Source organism: Myodes glareolus, chromosome 9 (genome assembly GCF_982192425.1).
Source record: "Myodes glareolus chromosome 9, mMyoGla1.1, whole genome shotgun sequence".
Taxonomy (NCBI): Eukaryota; Metazoa; Chordata; class Mammalia; order Rodentia; family Cricetidae; genus Myodes; species Myodes glareolus.
In genome coordinates, this window is record NC_142034.1 from 87,044,664 (window position 1) to 87,064,721 (window position 20,058).

Below are 20,058 nucleotides of genomic sequence, written 5' to 3' on the forward strand. Positions count from 1 at the left end.
CAAGAATCAGAGTGGCTCTCTTTGTCAGTATGTGTTTTCTTCCTGATCTTTAAATTTGAACTAACAATATTCTTGGTCATATAGTATATATATACGGAGACAGAGAAAGAGAGAGACATAAAAACAGGAGAATGAATCATAGAAGAAACTAAGTAATTTGAGCCATCTTTGTTGTTTGCCATGTGTACTGATAAACCTCAAAGCCAGAGAGAACTGTCTCAGTCATTATGAGGAGCAGTCAGGGAAGAATGAGACGCATATTATAGAAAAAGGTCAAATCCCAAACTATTGTCACAGAAGCAGCTAAAGACAAATGTATCTTCTTAAGAGGAGCAAAGTTAGACTTGTAACTAAGAAACAGGTATCAGTCTCAAATCAGGACCCTTCCCAAGTACAAACAGTTCCCTTGAGTCACATTCTTTGGTCACTGCGCTCATCCTTGCTTATCAAAGACAGCTGGTCTAGTTCAGCTCCGTCACACAACTTCTGGACGGGAAGTCTCAACTTCTGTAAGGATTTCATAAGACATCCTTCACACAAAACACACATTTAACTAGAATTCTGAATTTTCTGCCTTTTATTGCTCCCTACCTCTGTAAGAGTGGGTGTTGGCATACTGTTGCCTACAGGAAATTGATTCAGCGGCCTGCATGATACTAGTTTATTTTATTTTTTATTTTATTTTCATATATATATTTACTTGTAGACCATGCAGTTTGTCCATAATAAGCTCTTCTTTTTTTGTTTTTTTTTGTTTGTTTTTCAAAACAATTTATTGCATCATATTTGGTACCTTATGTTTAACAACAAAAAAGAAATTACATTTGTAACTGCAGGAAAAAGAAGCTGGTCTGTTATTGAAAAAAAAAATCTTGGGCCCTTTAAAAATTACAAAGTCTTGGGCTTGCCTGAAACAACTGAGCAAGAAATATATTCTTAGAAATGAAGGGCTTCAAGTATTACAAACCTGTGACATCTCTCCCTCCCATTCATGATAATACTATCATGCCCCCTAAGAGTATGTGTGTGTCAGATGTCTTATGAACACAGCCGTAGTTCATATGTGTTCATGATTTCTACAGTCATGCCTTATCTACAAGACAGTAGTTCACAATATGCCTCCCCAGTCACTGACTCTTACATTTCATTTGTTCCCTGAGCCTCAGAGTGGGTAACATAGATGTCCTGCTTGGTGCTGAGCATTCAGGAGGCTCTAAGTCTTAGCACTACCACAAGATAGCCAGCTTCTGATCTAACTGTCCTCAATTGGGGGGGGGGAGGCTTCTGTGACCAAGACGGACAGCTTCACCAGTGTATGAGCATAAATACAAATGACGAATAAAGTTTTATTTAAAGATGGGTACATTCATCCATTCAAGTATTGTTCAAAACTGTTTTTTGTTTGTTTTTGCTTTTCTGCTGGTGGTGAAGTTGAGCAGTTACAGTGAACTTCAGGATCTACAAAAGAAGTACTCTCTGGATGTTGGCAGAAAGCTCCTATTGGTCCTTTCCATAAACTAGGCATCAGCACATACTATCTTAAAAGTCGATTGATTGTAACTTTGTCACCTCCTATTTTTTTAATACCACTTAAAAAAAAAACAAGTCAAGTGGTCAGCCAGCTTTTGCCCTAACTATGGAAGCAGGGGCTTTCAGGAAAGAGGCTACTTTTAATTTATTTGTTTGTTAGTAAGAAAGAACTGCGTCAGAAAATCTGTATGGAAATTCTTGTGTAAATTGTACAAATTAACAATAGACCTAAAAAAAAACCATCTGGACGGTTAGACAACAAGAAAGAGCCAGCTCAAAATCTAAACCCTTTAAACATTTTCCCAATATTTTTCTGTCTTTCCCGTAAACACGTAGTTATCTTCACAAAGCTTTGTTAGGTGACCTAGCAGCTGTGGGGATGGATTACTAACAAGAGACAAGGTCCTGGCTCTCATAGAACATCTTATCCACAGAGCAAATGATTTGCTCATTTTGAACTCTTTTTTTAGGTTTTGCTTGTCAGCTCCTGCACCATGTAATCACTGAAGCAAGGCTTTACTGCATGCTATTTGCTTTTTTATAACAGTAAAATAATAAGAAATATTGACTACACCTTCACACAGGAAAATGATGGAGCAGCTCGTGCCCCACTCCGTGCTTTCTTGGTCGGAGATGGAACAAAGGATTCCCATCATTCAGCGCATCGCCTTCATCTCTGAGCATCTCTGAGGACCCGCAGCACTCTCCATTCATTCCCTCCCTCTGTGGCTGGTTCTGCCTCTTTGACCTCTCTCCCCAAGAGACTTCCGATTTCCTGGTTGCATACTTACCTACTCCCTGAAGACTTCTCTGTCTCTTTCTTTTGTAGAGTATCTTGAAGCCATCCTCCTTTAGCATTGGCTATCTTTCTACATCCACAGTTTAGGGTTACTCCGCTAAAGACTGCCCAGTCTGCTTTGTTCTGACTAGAGAGTGAGTTAATGATAAGCATCTAATGTTCTGTATATCATATTTTTTCTCTTGCCTTTTGTGGTACCTGTCTATGATGAACTGAATATGGGTGTCGAATTTGGTCACAATTAGGTGCTGTTGTTAGAACACGTCAAATCCATACTTTTCAGTGATAGAATAATCTCTTACAGTGAGAGCTAAAGACAGCATGGGGTTACTGATATCTAGGTTGCCATGCTAAGAGAACACCAAAGTATCAACCCCTCAGAGCTGGAAAATAAAGTAACCTAATATATAAACTAATATAGTATTAGTTACTATACGTGTCCTTGTGCTTCAAGGATCACTAAAGGACAGCTGTTCCTTTTCATTACCAGATGTTTTGGTAATGACTGGCAGTGATGATAAAGACATTATGGTAGTGATGGTGACATCTGTTGGTGTTTGGGCATCTAGTATTTGGAGATTCCTAAAGGCAATTTGGCTTTTTCACAGTTACTTCAATTTAGACACATTACTCCCATTTCTCAGAAGTAGAAACTGAAACCTATCTCTCTCAAATACCCTCTGTCGCTGTCTCATTTCTGTTTCCATCGCTTTTGATACCTGAAAGGAACTTGCGTATATTAATCAAGTGAGGGGCTAGTTTCTGTACAGAAAATGTTGGGACTACCCTGTGGCTGCTGACTTTCAAGAGGCAACTGTTGGATGAGGGTGCTTAGACAGCCATGGTCCAATGACTGGCAGAGATATGAGAGAAGACGACCATTCCTATGTGTTACAAGTCTTAGAACTGGGTGAGCAATCTTAGGATGAATATTCTTTAGGTATGGACAAGCAATAAGCAACTTAAGATACAGTATCAGATGCCTGTGTGCAGAGACTGTGTCTGAGTGGTGACTTACTGAGGGACCTGACTCAGAACCTGGAACTTTGCAGGAATTCATGATATGGGAGCTTGACTTGACGGCGACTTTTCCATTCTCCTAGGACCCTGCGATCCAATGCTCTCTGCTCGTTCATTGTCTATTGCTGCTCTCGGTCTTCTACACAGGAAGGGGCACGCTTGACAAGATGGGCAGAGGGTTTCAATTCCTCCCTTCATTAGCTTTTGAGGCTGCAGGCTCAAGACTTGCTCTGCTGCCTCTCTGAGCTCTGCATGGCGGGGAGGAGTAGGGAGGACCTGTCTTTTTCCAGTAACGGTAACTTAGCCAGTGCCTAAGGTATAACCATCTGCTCAGCTCCCCCTCTCAGGAGGCAGATGAGAAAAATGAGAGTAGAACAGACAGGAATGTGTGTGTGTGTGTGTGTGTGTGTGTGTGTGTGTGTGTGTGTGCGCATGTTTAGGGGTTAGAGGGGAAGCCAAGGAGATCAAGACTTCAGTAAACTACCACATTTCATATTGAAATTTTTATAGAGGTGTAATCACTCTGATTTGCTTAATGTTAAACAATTTGGGTTTGAGAAAGGAAAAACAAAGCATGAGATTTGACAAAATACTAGTCTTATGCAGACCTTCAATTTTTCATTACTATTCAAATAAGAACATACACAAATAAGCACATCTATAGTCTCATGCCAGGTATCTGGATGTGTGGGATGGAGGATGTTGCTATGTGGACGCTTTCGGTTAGGACTGCAAACACGGAGAGGCATCTTTGCTGTTAACAATTCATAAAACCCGCAGACAGCAAGCAGATTCTGACAATGTGCTCACTGTTTCCTGTGCACATGGCTCCAGGGACCCGAACAGATTCTAAACAGCAGTCCATGCTGCTCTGGAGCTGGAGAGCAAAACACAATTGTGAATTTGCTTATCCTTTCTTGCTCTGGACATTAACCAGAGTTGGCTTTTTATCCCCAGACATATCAATATAATGGCACAGGGGAACAGGAAGCAAATTGCCTTTGACCTCTTATTTACTGGTGCATTAAATTACCCAGCTACTATCTTCCACTTTTGTAGATTTTAAAGCAGATTTTTTTAGGTCCACTCAGAGGTCACAGGATATTCTGTCTCTAAATATTTTGGAGTGTATCTTTGTTCAGAATTGATCTTATGTGATTTCAAAAGAAGGTACTGGAAATATCAGAGAGCTGGTCTTCAGGCTAGATTCATCATACCCCTACTTGGGGATGGAAGGAAGCAAAACAAGACTCTCAAGTTTGCCTACTTCAGTTTGCCTCTCTCTTATGTCTGGGTTCCATATTACCTTTCAATAGGTACCTTCATGATCTTTCAGTAAAACACTTACATGAGGGAACCCAAATCCAGTAGAAAGGACTCTGAGCAAGCAATTGTTAGGTTGTCTTAGAAAAGGCAAAATTTGTAGGGGCCTAAAGGATAAAGAGACAAGACATTATTCTTTTGTTATATAAGTGAAAGTGTCTTCCATTCAACATGTAATCAGAAGGAAGATATTTTTCTTATAGAAGGTTCTGATTGAGCTATTAATACATATGCTACATTGTACTATGATATAAATCACATATAATATGTTAAATTATATTTATAACATATAGCATGTTTTATTATATTTATAATATATTATAGTATGTATATAGCATATGTAATATGTATTCTAATATGATCATCTAATGGAAATTTTTCATTGAAATTCTAAGGTAAATGTGACACCGACTCAAATTAGGAAATAAGAACTTTGATTTGTGTAAACTAACTCCAAATACACAGTAGATAAACTTTGTCAATGCTTTGCCATGAGTTTGAAAAGGAGAAGAAATAGCCCCCTCCCTACACTGGAATTCAGAATTAATAGACTTCTAATTTAGGTTGAAATGTGACCGTGGTTATCTCTCCTTACAATACTCCCCAAAAGTCTAGTGTCAGTTACAAGATATAAGTCACTCAAGCATGTTGAAAGAATAGCCAGTCATGGCCCAAGGAGTGTAACAGAGCGAGACAAGTTTAAGCTATCAGTATTACTATGTCATTTTGACATAAAGAACACGGTAAATTTACCTAGGCAGTGTTCCTGCACGCATCCACACTCATCCTCAAAGACTTTTGCATACACACCGACAAACACATGCGCAAACGTAGAGCTGGCTGTCAGTGATTAACAAGTCAACCCCCTTAAGTAGTAGGATATTCCACAAAGTTAATGGTGAACAGTGTTACAGCTCACAGGATTAGTTAATTAGACAAAGGCTCGCAGGCAAGATCTCTGTAGTCTGTTCTGCTAAAGCGATGGAACCCACTTAGGCATCTGATGGAAAAAACAGCAGAGAGCACTGCTCAAGAGAGGAAATGTGAAATGTAACAGAATCAAGCCCCAGCATAGCAGTAATGAGCTGGCAGAGGCCGCGGCAACCAGTGACTGCCATTTGTCAGTGGTGGGAAGGGTGGAAGCTTGGGGAGAAGATTTATAATTTTGCTTACCGTCTTTCTGAGTGCTTCAAGGCAATTTTAATTACTTTTCAGAAGCAAGCTCTGAACTTGTGTCTCGCCACATGGATTGGTAACCTCAACTCTCAAGGACATTGGGCTGTGAATGTTCTCCCATAGTAGATGGTAAATATGCCTTATGAAAGGCTGGCTTGTGTAACTCAAGAGGGAATAAGATTAAATCCTCTTATTTTAGTATTACCTTCAAAGGTATGTTAGCAGACGATCGTCCTTACCTTGTAACTCTTTTGATTCCTTCTCCGTGTCCATAACTGCTTTGTTATTTCCTGCATGCCAAAGCTACAAATACCAGGAGTCTACAGACCAATGAACTAGTTCCAATAAATAATCAGACTAGCTACAAATTAAAAGGCATGATACAATGATCATAATGATAACTTTAGGAAGCAACGTGCGTATTTATCAATTAGCAATGTGAGCGACTTTCCTGACCAAGTACTTATTTTAATAACAAAGTTTTGAGTCCCCATATGCCGCTGGATGCTATTTCTTTGAAATAACTTGTTTTTTCTTCTGTAACTCTAGAGTCAAGTTAAGTCAGAAATAACCCAGGATGATGGAGCCTGTGGAAGGTTCCAAACAAGCACAGCATCCTGCAGACTGTAGTACCAAGACAGCAACAATAATAATGATGTTGTTCTAGGGAAGATGCATATTGGCCTTGCCACTGGACTCCACCCACAGCCTCATGTCAGACATCCCTCATGCTCTGATACCCTGCCTAGCCCTGGAAGCCACTTATGGCAGTCTCTTCCTGTTATTTCAGATCTGTTTATAAATGGAGCCATCCAGTTGGCATACATTCTTTTCTTGATTGTTGTATGTATATATAGCACATTCCCTTTTCAGTGCTAACAGGATTTCCAGGCTTCGGGTTACCCGTAATATGTTCAACCAGTCACCCATGGAGGAACATCTGGGTTGTGTCTGGTTCTGTCTTTTATAAATGAACATTTTTCTACAAACATCCTTGTGTAGACTTCTGTGTGAACATACATTTTCCTTTTCTTAAATAAACGCCTAGCAGAGACGCTTCAGGGTTCCATGGTAGTTACATGCTTAGTGGAATTGTTGGTGGTAAGTTGTTGCTAAACTAGCTAAGAAAAGGTGTATGATTTAGCATCTGGCCCATGTATGGGAGACTCTGATTCCTAAATCCGTCCAGGATTTATTGCAAGCATTGTTTTCTTTGGTGATTCTGATAGGTGTGTAGCAATATCTCACTGTGGTTTGAATTTGCTTTTCTCTTGGAGCTGATGAGAGCATGTTTCCGTGTATGTATTTGCAATTATAAATCTTATTCAGGGGCTGGAGAGATGGCTCAGCAGTTAAGAGCACAGCAGCTCTTCAAGAATTCCTGAGTGCAATTCCCAGCAACCACATGGTGGCTCACAATCCTCTCTAGGGGGATCTGATGCTATCGTCTGGCATAAATGCATACATGTAGTTAGAGCACTCAGACGTAAAATGAACTTTCAAAAAAGATCTCAGAAAAACTGATAATCAAAACTTAAAAAAATATGTCCTACCCAACATCTTTAGCCAGCTGTCTAAATGCATATCTAAATTTGTTTTTACACACACACACACACACACACACACACACACACACACATAATTCCACATATATTCCATATATCTTTTTATCTATGGAATGTTTGGGTTGCACACAGGCTCACTCTACGGATTGTCCTTTTAAAGCAGATTTATTTTATCTCATAGACTATTTCACTTCTAATTGTGTGTGTATCTGTGGGTAGATATGTGTACTTGTATGCCAGAATTCAAGGAGGCCAGAAGGTATCTGATTCCCTGGAGGTGGTTGTGAGCTACTTGATATGGGAACCGAACTCTGGTCCTCAAGAAGAGCGGGAAGTCCTCTTTCTGAACCACCAATCCATCTCTCCAATCTCCTATTTTACAGAGGCAGGGATGTATGCTGTGTGGTGTAGTGGTGGTGGTGGTGGTGGTGGTGTGTGTGTGTGTTCAAGTGCCTGAGAATCCAGAAAAGGATAGCAGACCTCCCTGGAGCATGAGTGACAGACAGCTGTGAACCACATCCACAGCCTTGGATGGTGGTGACTGAACTCGGGTCTTCTAAAAGTGCAGTATGTGCTCTTAGTGGCTGGGCTATCTCTTTAGTCTGTCACACATTTCCTTTACATGCTCTTCACATGGATCTCACAGAATAAAAAAACGTTCATTGGAAAGAAATTCAACCGCATTCACTTTTCCTTTTAGAATTCTGTATTGGATATAAATCTCAAGACTTTTCCCCTTCTTTTCTTACAACTACTATTGTGCTTTATAAAATTTTTCAAACGACCTGTATTTTATTTTTTACATTGTTAATCCACATTCAGTTGTGTTTTGAATAAAATGAGAAAGCAGAATTGAGTTTTTCTACTTATGGGTATCTACCCCCCGACCCTTTGTTACCACCAGAGCTTTCTTCACTCAATGACTTTGGCTCCTTTCTTAAAGGGATGATGAGTGTGTGGATGTGAATCTGAGTTCTGGGTTCTAGTCTGTTCATGTATGTTTCCTTCCCTCTGCCAAGTTCGTAGTATAGGGGCCCTGTGGATCCCTAAGGTCTAAATTGAGGAGACTGAGACTTCTCACATTCTTCTACTTAAAAAAAAAAAAATAACTGTTCTACTTCCTTTGCCTAGCAACACAGCATTGCTAGGATGCTGGCTGCATCTAAACACCTGTTTCCTCTGGGACTTCATGGGAATTTCAGTCAATCCATGTACTAACTTGAGGAGAACTGTGGTTTTCTTTGGTTGAGTCCTCCAGCCTGTAACCTGCTACACATTACCATTGCCTTAGACATTTAATTTCTTTCACCCTCTTCCAGGATTTTATTGTAGACCCCAAGAATTTTCTCATATGCATTATGTGATTTACTAACAGGGTCAGTCTTGCAGAGGTTTTTGTTTTTGTGTTTGGTTTTTGTTTTGTTTTGTTTTGTTTTTCCTGATCTCCATGCTTTAAGATCTAGCATGATGTTGACTGTTGACTAGGGAGAGAGCTGGGGAGAGCAGTTCCACATACCTGACTTTAGTCTTAGAAGCAAAGGACTAGGCCACCTCTAAGTATCATGGCACCTGCAGGTTTGAGGATAGTGCTATTGCTCAAGTTGAAGACATTCCCTCTGAGCAAGGGGTCAAGACCGCGATGACGATCCCCGCAGAAACAGCTGCCCGAAGCTGGTGGGAGCTCACTGACTCCAGACTGACAACAGGGGAACCTGCATAGAACCAAACTAGGCTCTCTGAATGTGGGTGATAGTTGTGTGGCTTGGGCAGTTTGTGGAATCACTGGCAGTGGGACCAGGATTTATCCCTAATGCTTAAACTGGCTTTTTGGAGCCCATTCTCTTTGGAGAGAAACCTAGCTCAGCTTAGATACAGGGGTGGGAGTGGTGGGGTCGGTTCTGCCTCAAAGTGATATGCCAGACTTTATTGATTCCCACTGGAAGCCTAACTTTCTCCGAGGAGTGGATATGGAGTGGGGTGGGGTGGGAGAAAGATGAGGGGAGCGGGTGGGAATTGGGATTGGTATGTAAAATGAGAAAAGATTGTTTTTTAAAAGGAAAGAAATAAAATAAAATTAAAACAGTAAAATAAAAAGAAGTTCCCTCTATTTTTACTTTCGAGGGAATGTGTCTTCTGAATTGTGTAGATTTCTGCCAGATGCTTCTCTGCATTGATTGCTTGAGTCACATGATTACAACTCTTGGGCCTGTTACCATGATAGACTATATTCTCTGGTCTTTAGCTACAGATCCAGTTCCTATCAACAGAACGAGTCTGTTTGCAATAGTTAGCAATATTTTTACAAATTACTGAATTCTCTTTGCTAATATAAGGATCATTATTTATCTATTTCTAGGGATAGTGATCTTAAGTTCTTTTACCCCTTCCTTCCTTCCTTCCTTCCTTCCTTCCTTCCTTCCTTCCTTCCTTCCTTCCTTCCTTCCTTTCTTCCTTCCTTTTTTCCTCTTTTCTTCCTTCCTTTGTGACTTGATTTGTTATTTCTAATCCTGCCCTCCTCCACTTTTCTTCCCTTTCCCTCACTCCTCCCCATCTTGCTCCTCCCTCTTCCCCTCTCCTGCCCCCTTCTTCTCTCCCCTGTATTCCCTGTATTCCCTCCTTCTCTCCCTTCCTCCTTTCCTTCCTGCCTTCCATTCCCTGCTCTGCCTTTGTCTAGTTTGGGCGTCTTCATAAGGTGAACTGGAACATTCTTCCCCTTCTTCAGTTTTGCAGGAGAGAGATCCTCTAAATTTATTCTAATTGTTCCTTCAACATTCAGTAGAATCTTCAAGAGAAACCACCACCACCACCTGCTTAATTTTAGTGTGAATTACATAATTGAAAGTGTTTGACTGTCAGGTTGTTCAAGTGGCATAATTCAGAGTGGGTGAGAGGGTAGACTTTGAGTGTTTTGAAGAATTAGTCCTTTTCATCTTTGTTCTCAGAGTGCACACCCGAGTGTGATATTTGAAATCCTCTAATTGTCTTGTTCCTGTGAGCAGGTCCCGTAGCAGCACTTGTTGCTAACTTGCATCACATAGACATTCTCAGTCTGACTAAAGGTTTGTCACTTTTATCAATCTTTAAAAAAAAAAGTCAACATTATTGCTTTTCTCCTGTTCCTCGTGTTTTCATTTTTTTAATGGGGGGGGGGCTCTTTTTCTTTTCTTCCTTTGAAAATATCGTTGTTATTTTTCCTAGTTCTGGACTCTAAAGCTCAGATTCCCAACGGGAGGCTTTCCCTACTTTCCAGTGTGTAGATCTGGTCCTGCCATTTGCTCTCATCGCTGCTGTAACTGGCCAAAGATTTTGATGTGGGAAGGTTTTGTTTTCATTAACTTTAATATTTGCTCTGGCTTGTCTTGAGACGTCTTCAGCCCATAGATTATTTAGGCAACTGTTCAGTTGTCAAGGGAGATTCTTACCTCTCTGTTTTTCTTCAGCTTGACTGCTCTGATTTCAGAGGATGTAATGTATGGATATAGGTTATCCTTTCGTTTTGGAGACTTCTCTTATAGTTCAGGATAAAGCCTATCTCAATGTCACTCCTAAAGAATTGACAATCATCTGCTGTTGGTTAGACTCTGTTGTTTGATGGCCTTCTCTTGTGTCCTTGATGATTTCCATGTGAATGTATCATCCCTTTGGAGGACTCAGAGACTGAATCCTCCAATGATAATTGTGACTTTGTTTGTCTCCTCTCTCTTTTCTGTCGTTCTTCCTATTTTTCTTTTCTTTTTTGCTCCATATATTTGCTCTGTGTTTTGAATATACACTTACTTGGAATTGCCATATGTTTTGGAAAATTAATCCTTGTGTGATAATAAAATGCCCTTCTCTGACTGATAACTCTTTTTGCCTATTAAGGCCATTTTATGTAACATTAATATAATCACTCTTGCTAGAATTTAATATTTGCATAAGATATTATATTTTGCTTTCAATATACCCACACTGTCACAGTTATACTGATTTATTAGCAGTATAGATTTGAGTCATTTTAAAAATGTGCTCATCTATTCTCTTTTAATTGATATGTTAATAAAATTTATATTTAAAAATAATTATAGTTTTATTAGGCCTTAAGTTAGTCATTTTTTCATATTCTGTTTATTATCCAATTCTCTGTGTTCTTAGTTTATTTTCTTCTTTCTTGTAAGTTGCTGTAAATTTTGATGATTCTATTTTGACTTATCTGTAATAAGTTTGACTTAACATATGTGGATAGATTGTATAGTCATTGTGTATGTGTGTGTAAGTGTGTATCTTTTCACAGTCTACTTAATTCATATTTTCTTATTCAGTTAGATGTCGAAAGTTTAGCTGGTTTCACATCCCTTTAATTTCCACATTTTACAGTAATTTCTTGCATGTGACATCGACATAGATTTAGAATGACTTCAGAGAGTAATATATTTTTTCTAACATTGAAAATAATTTTATACCTTCAAAGGAAGTATGTGATTTCATTTGTCCACATTTTCTTCTTGTGTTCCCTTATCATTCAAATTTCCCCCTTGTAGCTACCACATTTTTTTCTTTCTCCTCAGTGCGTTCTGGAGCTTTTCTTCATCTTTCATTTTTCAGAAATTTTACTGTGGTATATAGATAGCATCTGCACACGGATGCATTTGAATGTATCTGCCTTGGAATTCATTCAGCTTTGAGAACATTTATCTTAATGATTTCTGCCAATACAGAGGGAGTTTTACTACTGTTTTCTGTAATTGTCATCACCTCTCTCTTTTTCTTAGGACTCTGATCATATGGGCATTAGCTGTTGTTCTGAGACTCCACTACTTGCCTTATATTAGCTTTTTTCTTTTTTATTATATACATATATGTATGTATCCTTTTCTTCTGTTTTATATATAATTGAAAACTTTCCTGTAGAAATTATTATAAGTACTATTTCATTTTTTCTTCTGTTCTTCCATTTTTTCAATGGAGATCATATTTGATGTGTTTGTGTGTGTGTGTGTGTGTGTTTCTAATAGGAAGGAACTTCTTTGTACTTTAAACTTGCTGAGAATTTTGGATATAACTTTACCTTTCTTAAAAAATTTAAATGTTTTCCTAATTTCTTTTTGAAGCAATTTGATAGCCCGTTTAAAATGTACACCAGACATTGTTAACATCGCTGTGATCTTGATGCTGATCTTTTTAGTGCATTTTTTGTTTTTATTTTTGTTTGTTTATTTGTTTTGTTTTTTTTTTTGAAACAGGATTTCTCTGCTACGTAACAGGATTTCTCTGCTACGTAACTACGCTGGCTGTCGAGGAAATCGTTCTGTAGAGCAGGCTGTCCTCGAACTCATGGAGATTTCCCTGTCTCTGCCTCCTGAGAATGCTGGGATAAAAGGCGTGCGCCACCACTGCCTGGCTGCCTGCTGTATTTTCATCTAACACATTCCTCCCTTTTTCCCCAATAACAAATGATTTTGTTTTTACACCAACAGACACATTTTTTTTCTATCATGTTGTAGTATCAAGTTTCTTATTTAAACCTTCTAATTTTTGCTGGTTTCTTTTGACACTGCTGTGGTGAAGGAAGAGAGTTTCTCCCTTATTCCCACTAAGTCATCCTCTAAATGGACAGGAGTTCTTTTAAGGTCCTTGTTCTGGCTGTGGCATATAGACCTGTACCAATTTACTCTAGTATTGGTGATAGAAAGGTCTCGGTACTGCCTCGTACATGATATCAAGTTATGCTGCCAAGGGCAGAAGGGCTCATTGTCCTTGTCAGCTGGTGAAACACTTAGCATTCCACTGAACCTCGCCCTATAATGGGGTCAGAGGGGAGGCTTCCTGTACTGTGGAGGAGGAAGACTGGATTCTCTTTGAGAGATGAGCTTCATTATGTCTTACAAAGGATGAAAGTCTTGGAACTCTTTGGCCTTTTGGGGAACCATTTTGCTTCAAGTGAAGTACCTCACTGACACGGTGTCATGACTTCCAGATGAAGAGAGAAATGAAAATATCACCCCTCCTGTGCTACTGGGTTGTAGCAGTAGGATAGATAAAAGTTAAAGGCTTTATTTTTTATTCAATTATTTTTTTTTGTACTTTTTGGTACAAAAAGGATTGATTTGCCAGTTTTTCCTTCTCCTTCCTTATCGTCTTCTTCTCCTCTTCCTCATCCTCCTCCTTCTATTTCTTATCTGTGCCTGTTGATGGTTGGAGATGTCATCTTCCTCACCTAAAAGTCTTACATATATGGCAAAAAAAAAAGTTGTACTACTTCGTGGATATCGTAGTTGGTACTTGTGTGTATTTTCTTTGCACCACGCAGGATCTTCTGATATTGCTGTGTGTATTAGGTTTATTATTTTCATTCATACTTTATGAGGAGAATAGGGAAGCATGCATATATATTTCATCTATCTAAAAGCATTTTTCTGACCTCCTGACTCTTAAACAGAAGCCACGGATTCAGACTTTAATATAAATTTGCTTGTTTCGCTGTTTTTCATACTGACAATTTAAAAATTTGCAGCTAAATGCAAAAATGTCCTTTACCGGTTGTGTACGCGCTCTGCCTTGTTTCTTAAGACATCAGGCTTCCCTAAAATGTGACCCATTTCACCTCATTGCATGTAAGTTTCTAACACATATTCTAAGGCGCTACTACTGATAAACCCAACTTACCAATACTGAGCTGAGAAAGAGGAGTGCATTAGGGAAAAGAACACGGGATGGCTAAGGCAAGTATAGAGATAGCCAAACTCAGTGACCCTGGACTGTGAAAACAGGTAATAAACATTTCAGCTCCCACTGTGGGCATGGTTTTATAGAATAAAATACAATCATAAAATGAAAGCATGTAAAAATGTACAACGCATAGCAAGAGCAAGAGAGACCCTTTTGACACAGGTACAATGCAAAGTAGAACAGATAAATAGGGGGATTTTAAGCTCCACTACGTTGATGATATTAAAATGAATACACCTAGCAGTGAAGCAAAACAGAAGCAAATTATGAAATTGAACAATAACTTTCAATCTTCACAACCACCTGTGACTCTGTAGTATCGGTGACACCATCTTATTTTTCTTCAGCAGGATCTGAAGGTGTTCTTTGATCAGTGTCTAATTTGATCAGTGTCTCTGGCCTGTATGAGAACAGTGTCTTCTGGGCATTATCTATCATCTTTGCCATACTGCTTTATGCCTGGCTCTGACTACATAACCAAGCTGAGTCTTTTAATCATCAGAAGAGTGAAACATGCATTTTTATTAAGTTCCATACCACATTCTACGCATTTCCACACTGGGAAACTTACTATAAGACTGTTTTAATTTTTATGAAAGCCCTTGAAAAATAGATATTGTTATTTTCCATTTTGAGTAATTGAGAAGCCAACTTACAAGGGCAAGACAGAGGACACTGCCTCGTTAGCAGTCATGGTTAGAGCGGCATCTGCTAAACGTCAATGACCACGCACTCAAATAGACTAGGCATGAATTCCAAAACCATGCTGAAATTAAGGACAACGTTTTTTTGTTTTGTTTTGCCTTTTATGTATTCTGTTTGTTTGTTTGCCTCTGGAAATTGCATCAGTATAAAGACAATTGAAATGATTATAGCAAAACAATTTTCCATATTCTTCAAAAAGGTCCTAAGTTCTTGTCAAGTAACTCTCAAAGGTGTTTTTTATCTTGCTGACTGAGACTCCAGGAAACTATATAGTTTATTATCTAAGCAACTAGGGCAAATGAATACCTGTTCCTGGAGTTCATGACAGGTGTGCACTCTTTCTCACTGCCAATTGTTAAACAAAATTTTCTACACTTCAGGCAAAATTTGATAAAGTATATGAAGGGTTCATTTAGGAGGATCCTGGAGATAAAAGGTCTCTGTGAAAAGAGAAAGAGGAATGACTTCATTTCTGGTGCCTCTGGCCCCATGCTGTCTACACTACTGTGCGTACAGCTTAGCCCTTTTGTACACAGAGATGTCCTACTTCGGTGTCTAAATAGCCAGTGAAGAGCAGAGGGCTTGAGAACTGCGGATCTGTTCCCCAAGTATTTCCTGACATATTGAAGAGGCAGTGAGCAACAGTAGCTTGGAGAAAAATCATTACCCTGGCTCTGGGCTTTATTTTCCAGTTTAATTAAAATTTATGTTTGTCCATTCTGTCCAAGGCCTGGTCCTGTGGTCCGTGCTATTTTGCATGGCAAAAGAGATCAGTAAGAACCTATCATTTAGAACTTGGAGTGCCTAGGAGTTTTTCCTCGTTATTCGCTAGGCAGAAGGCTAGTGTTTTTTTAGTGATATTTGGCATAGATTTCCAGGCCAAGGTCCAGTTCATGTGCTAGAGAAGCTCCTTCTTCTCCTCTTCCCTTTCACACACACAGGTTTTCTGCATTTTCCCATTCTGCAGTGGGCATCTTGGCACTGGGAGGGTCAGTGTAAATTTAGGCTAATGAACAGGTGGTAATGTGGATACACATCTCTCAGTAATTTCTCTTGATGATGGGTCCCTGGGAAGGTGTGGCTAGCTGTTTTCAGATTCAGATCTCCAACGAGGAGAACACTTATTGGCGATTACTAGAGATTCAATGAAGAAACCAGGGGTGGACTGAGGAGTTGGCTCAGCAGGTAAAACTCCAGCATGGCAAACATGAGGACAAGTTTGGATCTCAAGAAGCTAGAAAAACCTGGACACTGCAGCACTCAACCATAGTCCCAGGATCCAGAGAAATAAGAGGGGGAGCCAAACGAACATGCAGATGCTTATGGGTCACATAGCCTTGGGGTACAGAACCGAGAAAAAACAGAGGATCAATACCCAAGGGTGTCTTTGACCTCCAAAAATGTACACGGCACGTGTGTAATTGCAATCATCCACACTAATGCACACACACACACACACACACACACACACACACAAATGGAAGATAATTTGCATTCCATCAACACATTATATTATTATTCTCCAGGCCCATTGCAGCAATTTACTGTTGGTTGAATAACCTGTTCTCACAGCGAATCATGAATATTTTCAAACGTGTGCCTATGTTCCTTCCTTCTTCCCTCCATCTTCCTTCCTTCTTCCTACTTCTTTCCTTTCTTCCTGTTTCGATGTTTATTTTCCTCAGTAGTCCTTCTAATCCAAAACAAACGAACGAACAAACAAACAAAAACCCCAGTAATGAAATACAGCAAAGTCAATCTGGTTTTGATCGACTTCATAACTACATCTCCTACCCCAGTGACAAGCTTATCATGTCCTCCGTGCACATCCAATCAGGAGACGAGTCTTTTTTATTTCTTTCCCTCATTTCTATTAAGTTAGACAGTAAGAAAGCAAATGGATCGTCTAGAGTTCTATGTAGACTGATGGTTTAAGTATAAAGCTTTTCCCAAAGAAGTGTGCACGGCTGGTAAGTTTCCCTTTTGTGTTCTCAAATGAGTCTTACCTGAAGACCTCACTGCTTGCAATCCGGGTCTGTTATGTGTTTATTTAAGTATTTTGTTCCTTTTATGCTTCTAGGTGGGTAAAGTGTCAGGTGCCAAGACTCACTTCTGCCCTTCCTGAACGTCGTCGAGTTCTGCTTCACTGGGAATTATGGATGTAAAGGACCGACGCCATCGCTCTTTAACCAGGGGACGGTGTGGCAAGGAGTGTCGCTACACCAGCTCCTCTCTGGACAGTGAAGACTGCCGTGTGCCCACACAGAAGTCCTACAGCTCCAGTGAGACCCTGAAGGCTTATGACCATGACAGCAGAATGCACTATGGAAACCGAGTGACAGACCTGGTGCACCGGGAATCCGATGAGTTTTCCAGACAAGGTAGGGAACTCTGCCCTTCCCTTTAGGCTCCCGCCCCAATCCTGCCTTGCTCTGTTGAAAAGTGATGACCAAAGTTGATTAAAAACTGCCAGTAAGGCAAGTTAGCAAGCCATTACCCAACTACTGCTTAGTTGAAAACTAACTTTTGCCCTATCTAATTCCTGTGGGTGCAAAGCTCCTTTTTATCATCATGGACACTGGATTCCTCAACAATATGTTCATTGCTGTCAGAGAACTTCCATGCTAGGTTTCCTGAGATGTGACTTGGAGCATGCCCTTGGCTTCATAAAATGTATTCCCGAGACAATAGAAAATCTCTGACTGGTTAATCTGGTGATTTCACACTCTTCTTTGAAGCTTTCTCTCAATCTCCAAGACCTCATTTTGACGGCTCCATATATTGGCATAGTCAATCATATCCACTCTGAATAAATGGTGTAGATGTATTAAAAGACATTTCAGAACTTCCTGGGTAAAATAATAGTAAATTATACACCCCTACACACACACACACACACACACACACACACACACATGCACACACACACATGATGAGATGCTTTGTCTGAGTTCTATGTTTTTATTTTCGTGTTTCAAATAGTAAGTGGGGGCAGAAACATTTTAATCCAGTTCTACCAACTGTTGTTTCTCCCTTATGGAACCTAACATTTTATTTTATTGTAATGCCTTGGTTTACTTCAGAAGACTTCTTTCTCTCAGACACAAGCAGTTGGCATTCCCTTCATGTCCGGCATCGAGGCAGAATTCCGCAGTCACTTGTCTAGGCATGTGTGTGGACCGAAGGCGAGCAGTGTGGAGGTCAGAGTGTAAGTCTCACTTGCCCTGCACCATGCTTTCCGAATCCCAGCCAAGCGTGCTCTGGTCACGTTAATGGCGCTGCGAAACTAAAAGTGAATGCACAGGCTGCAATGGCTGCGCTAGGTAGGGTCATATAGCTGGCACCCGGGGGCTTGGCCCTGTCCGACAGGGTTATTGCATCATTTGTTTTATAATACTGATTCGTATTTCTTTTTCTGTGTCCTCAGCAGCAAATAATGGGATAGATTTAACTCATGAAGAGATAACATGGGATCCATTCCTGGCTTTTTAGCTTCCTTACATCCTTACATTTTACTTTTTTTTATTTTATATACATATACGTAATTAAGTCATATAGTGATAAATGGACAGGCCAGATGTTGTTCTAAAAATAAGTTCAGATACTCCCATTTTATCTTAGCTCCTGTTATATTTAACAAAATATTTTTGGGAAATCAATAAATGGGCAAAATTGCTTTTCTTGTCATCGTAGACCTTTGTAGGAAAACATTTTTATTTGATCTTTAGTCTTATTTTCTCTGCCTCATCTTCATGAGAATGACAAGGCCTGATCCTGCACGAGAAAGCAGGGCTGTCTGAAGACTGCTCTGGATTAAGTGTCTTTGATCTGTGAGTGGCTCCAGCATTTGGTGTCTTTGACTAAACTCGCAGCTGACCCCGCGCAGCAGACAGTAGGAAGTAGAAGGCACATAGGAAGGAGTCCTGGTTTCATTAATGAGCAGAGAGCTCGCATTACCAACATGGAGAAATTAGGATGCCTGCCACCATGTACAAGGGCATCGCTAACATGAAGTCAGATCTTTGGAAGTGCACCACACACACAGGCATGCAGTGTTGTTGAAAGCTTTTGTTTCCTGTTTTGGTTTTGGTGTTAATTTTGTACCACTCACGGTAAACAGTTTTACGGGCTGTGCTTCTAGACGGAAATACACGCTCTTGCTCCTCAGCCCTTTGGAAGGCATGGCCCGGCTTCTGGATCATGCACTAAACGGAAGCTTCCAGATTATTGTTGAACTGAAGATTTGCTCGTCACCCTTTCCTTTATTAATATTTGCATCACACAAAACCAAGTGCTGGGATTTTATTTTCCAGTGTACTTTTTTTCATTCTTCTTGCTTCATCACGGGCCCCCTCCGCCGCTGATAATAATGGACGTAGCTTGGCTGTATCAGGCTCATGGCTTTGCAATTAACGATTCACACATGCCGAGTGTTGTTATTGAGTCCATATTTGTTTGCGTAATGTGTTTGCATGAATTAAAAACTGTGCAGTCCAAAAGTAGAAATGAAAAGGCATTGGGAAGTATTTGCATATGTAAGTGCAATTCCTTCTGAAGGCGTCTATGAATTTATGCATGAAAATGTAGTCAGAGGCTGAGTGGATCTACTTTGATGGGTTCTAAAATTGAACTCTGCAGGAAGTAAATAAGCGCATATTTAAGGAGGGGAGTATCTGGAGATACAATCTGGCTAGTGGCACGTGCCGCTCGAGACTGAACCGCCACAGAGAGGGTTAAAATAAATTTTAGACTCGGTAATAACAATAATTATTTTAAATGTCATGCGTTTTACAGTTTATTTTCGTATTCATAAAATCAAAGTGCAGGATCATCTCGGTACTTATTAGCCTAGAGGTACCTTAGCGAGGCTCAGAGTGGGATCAGCTCCTGCGGTCTCTTTATTTAAAATCCAAGACACTGATCATAAAGCAAACATGCTTCTCACATACAAGCAAGTTTGGCAAACACACTGAGATGGTTCTCCAGATGCTCCCATGGAAAAGAACTGCCATCCAATCAAAGAGAGGTGGGGTTCAGGATCCTTCCTTATCCAGCTCAGCAAGCTGGCCGCTGAAGGATCAAACAAGACAACAGGCCATATCCCATCAGGCGAAATGGACCAGGCATCCCCAGCAGAACTGTCAACCTGCTTGGATTTGGTTTCCAACAAAGATGCCTTCTCTGTCTTCTTCTAACGCTATATCACTCCTCTACATTAGAGACACGTAAATC

General features: G+C 40.0%; 1 protein-coding gene across 3 annotated transcripts in view; it reads left to right on the forward strand.

Annotated features, from left to right (window-relative positions):
- Window positions 1-20,058, forward strand: part of Tenm2 (teneurin transmembrane protein 2) — a 1,241,175-nt gene that overhangs the window by 270,270 nt on the left and 950,847 nt on the right. For all 3 annotated transcript variants that reach the window (XM_085694277.2, XM_085694278.2, XM_085694281.2), the window contains exon 3: window positions 16,907-17,207. In XM_085694277.2, coding sequence (XP_085550403.1) covers window positions 16,982-17,207 — 226 coding nt within the window. In that variant the 5' untranslated portion in view covers window positions 16,907-16,981. The remainder of the gene's footprint in view (window positions 1-16,906; window positions 17,208-20,058) is intronic.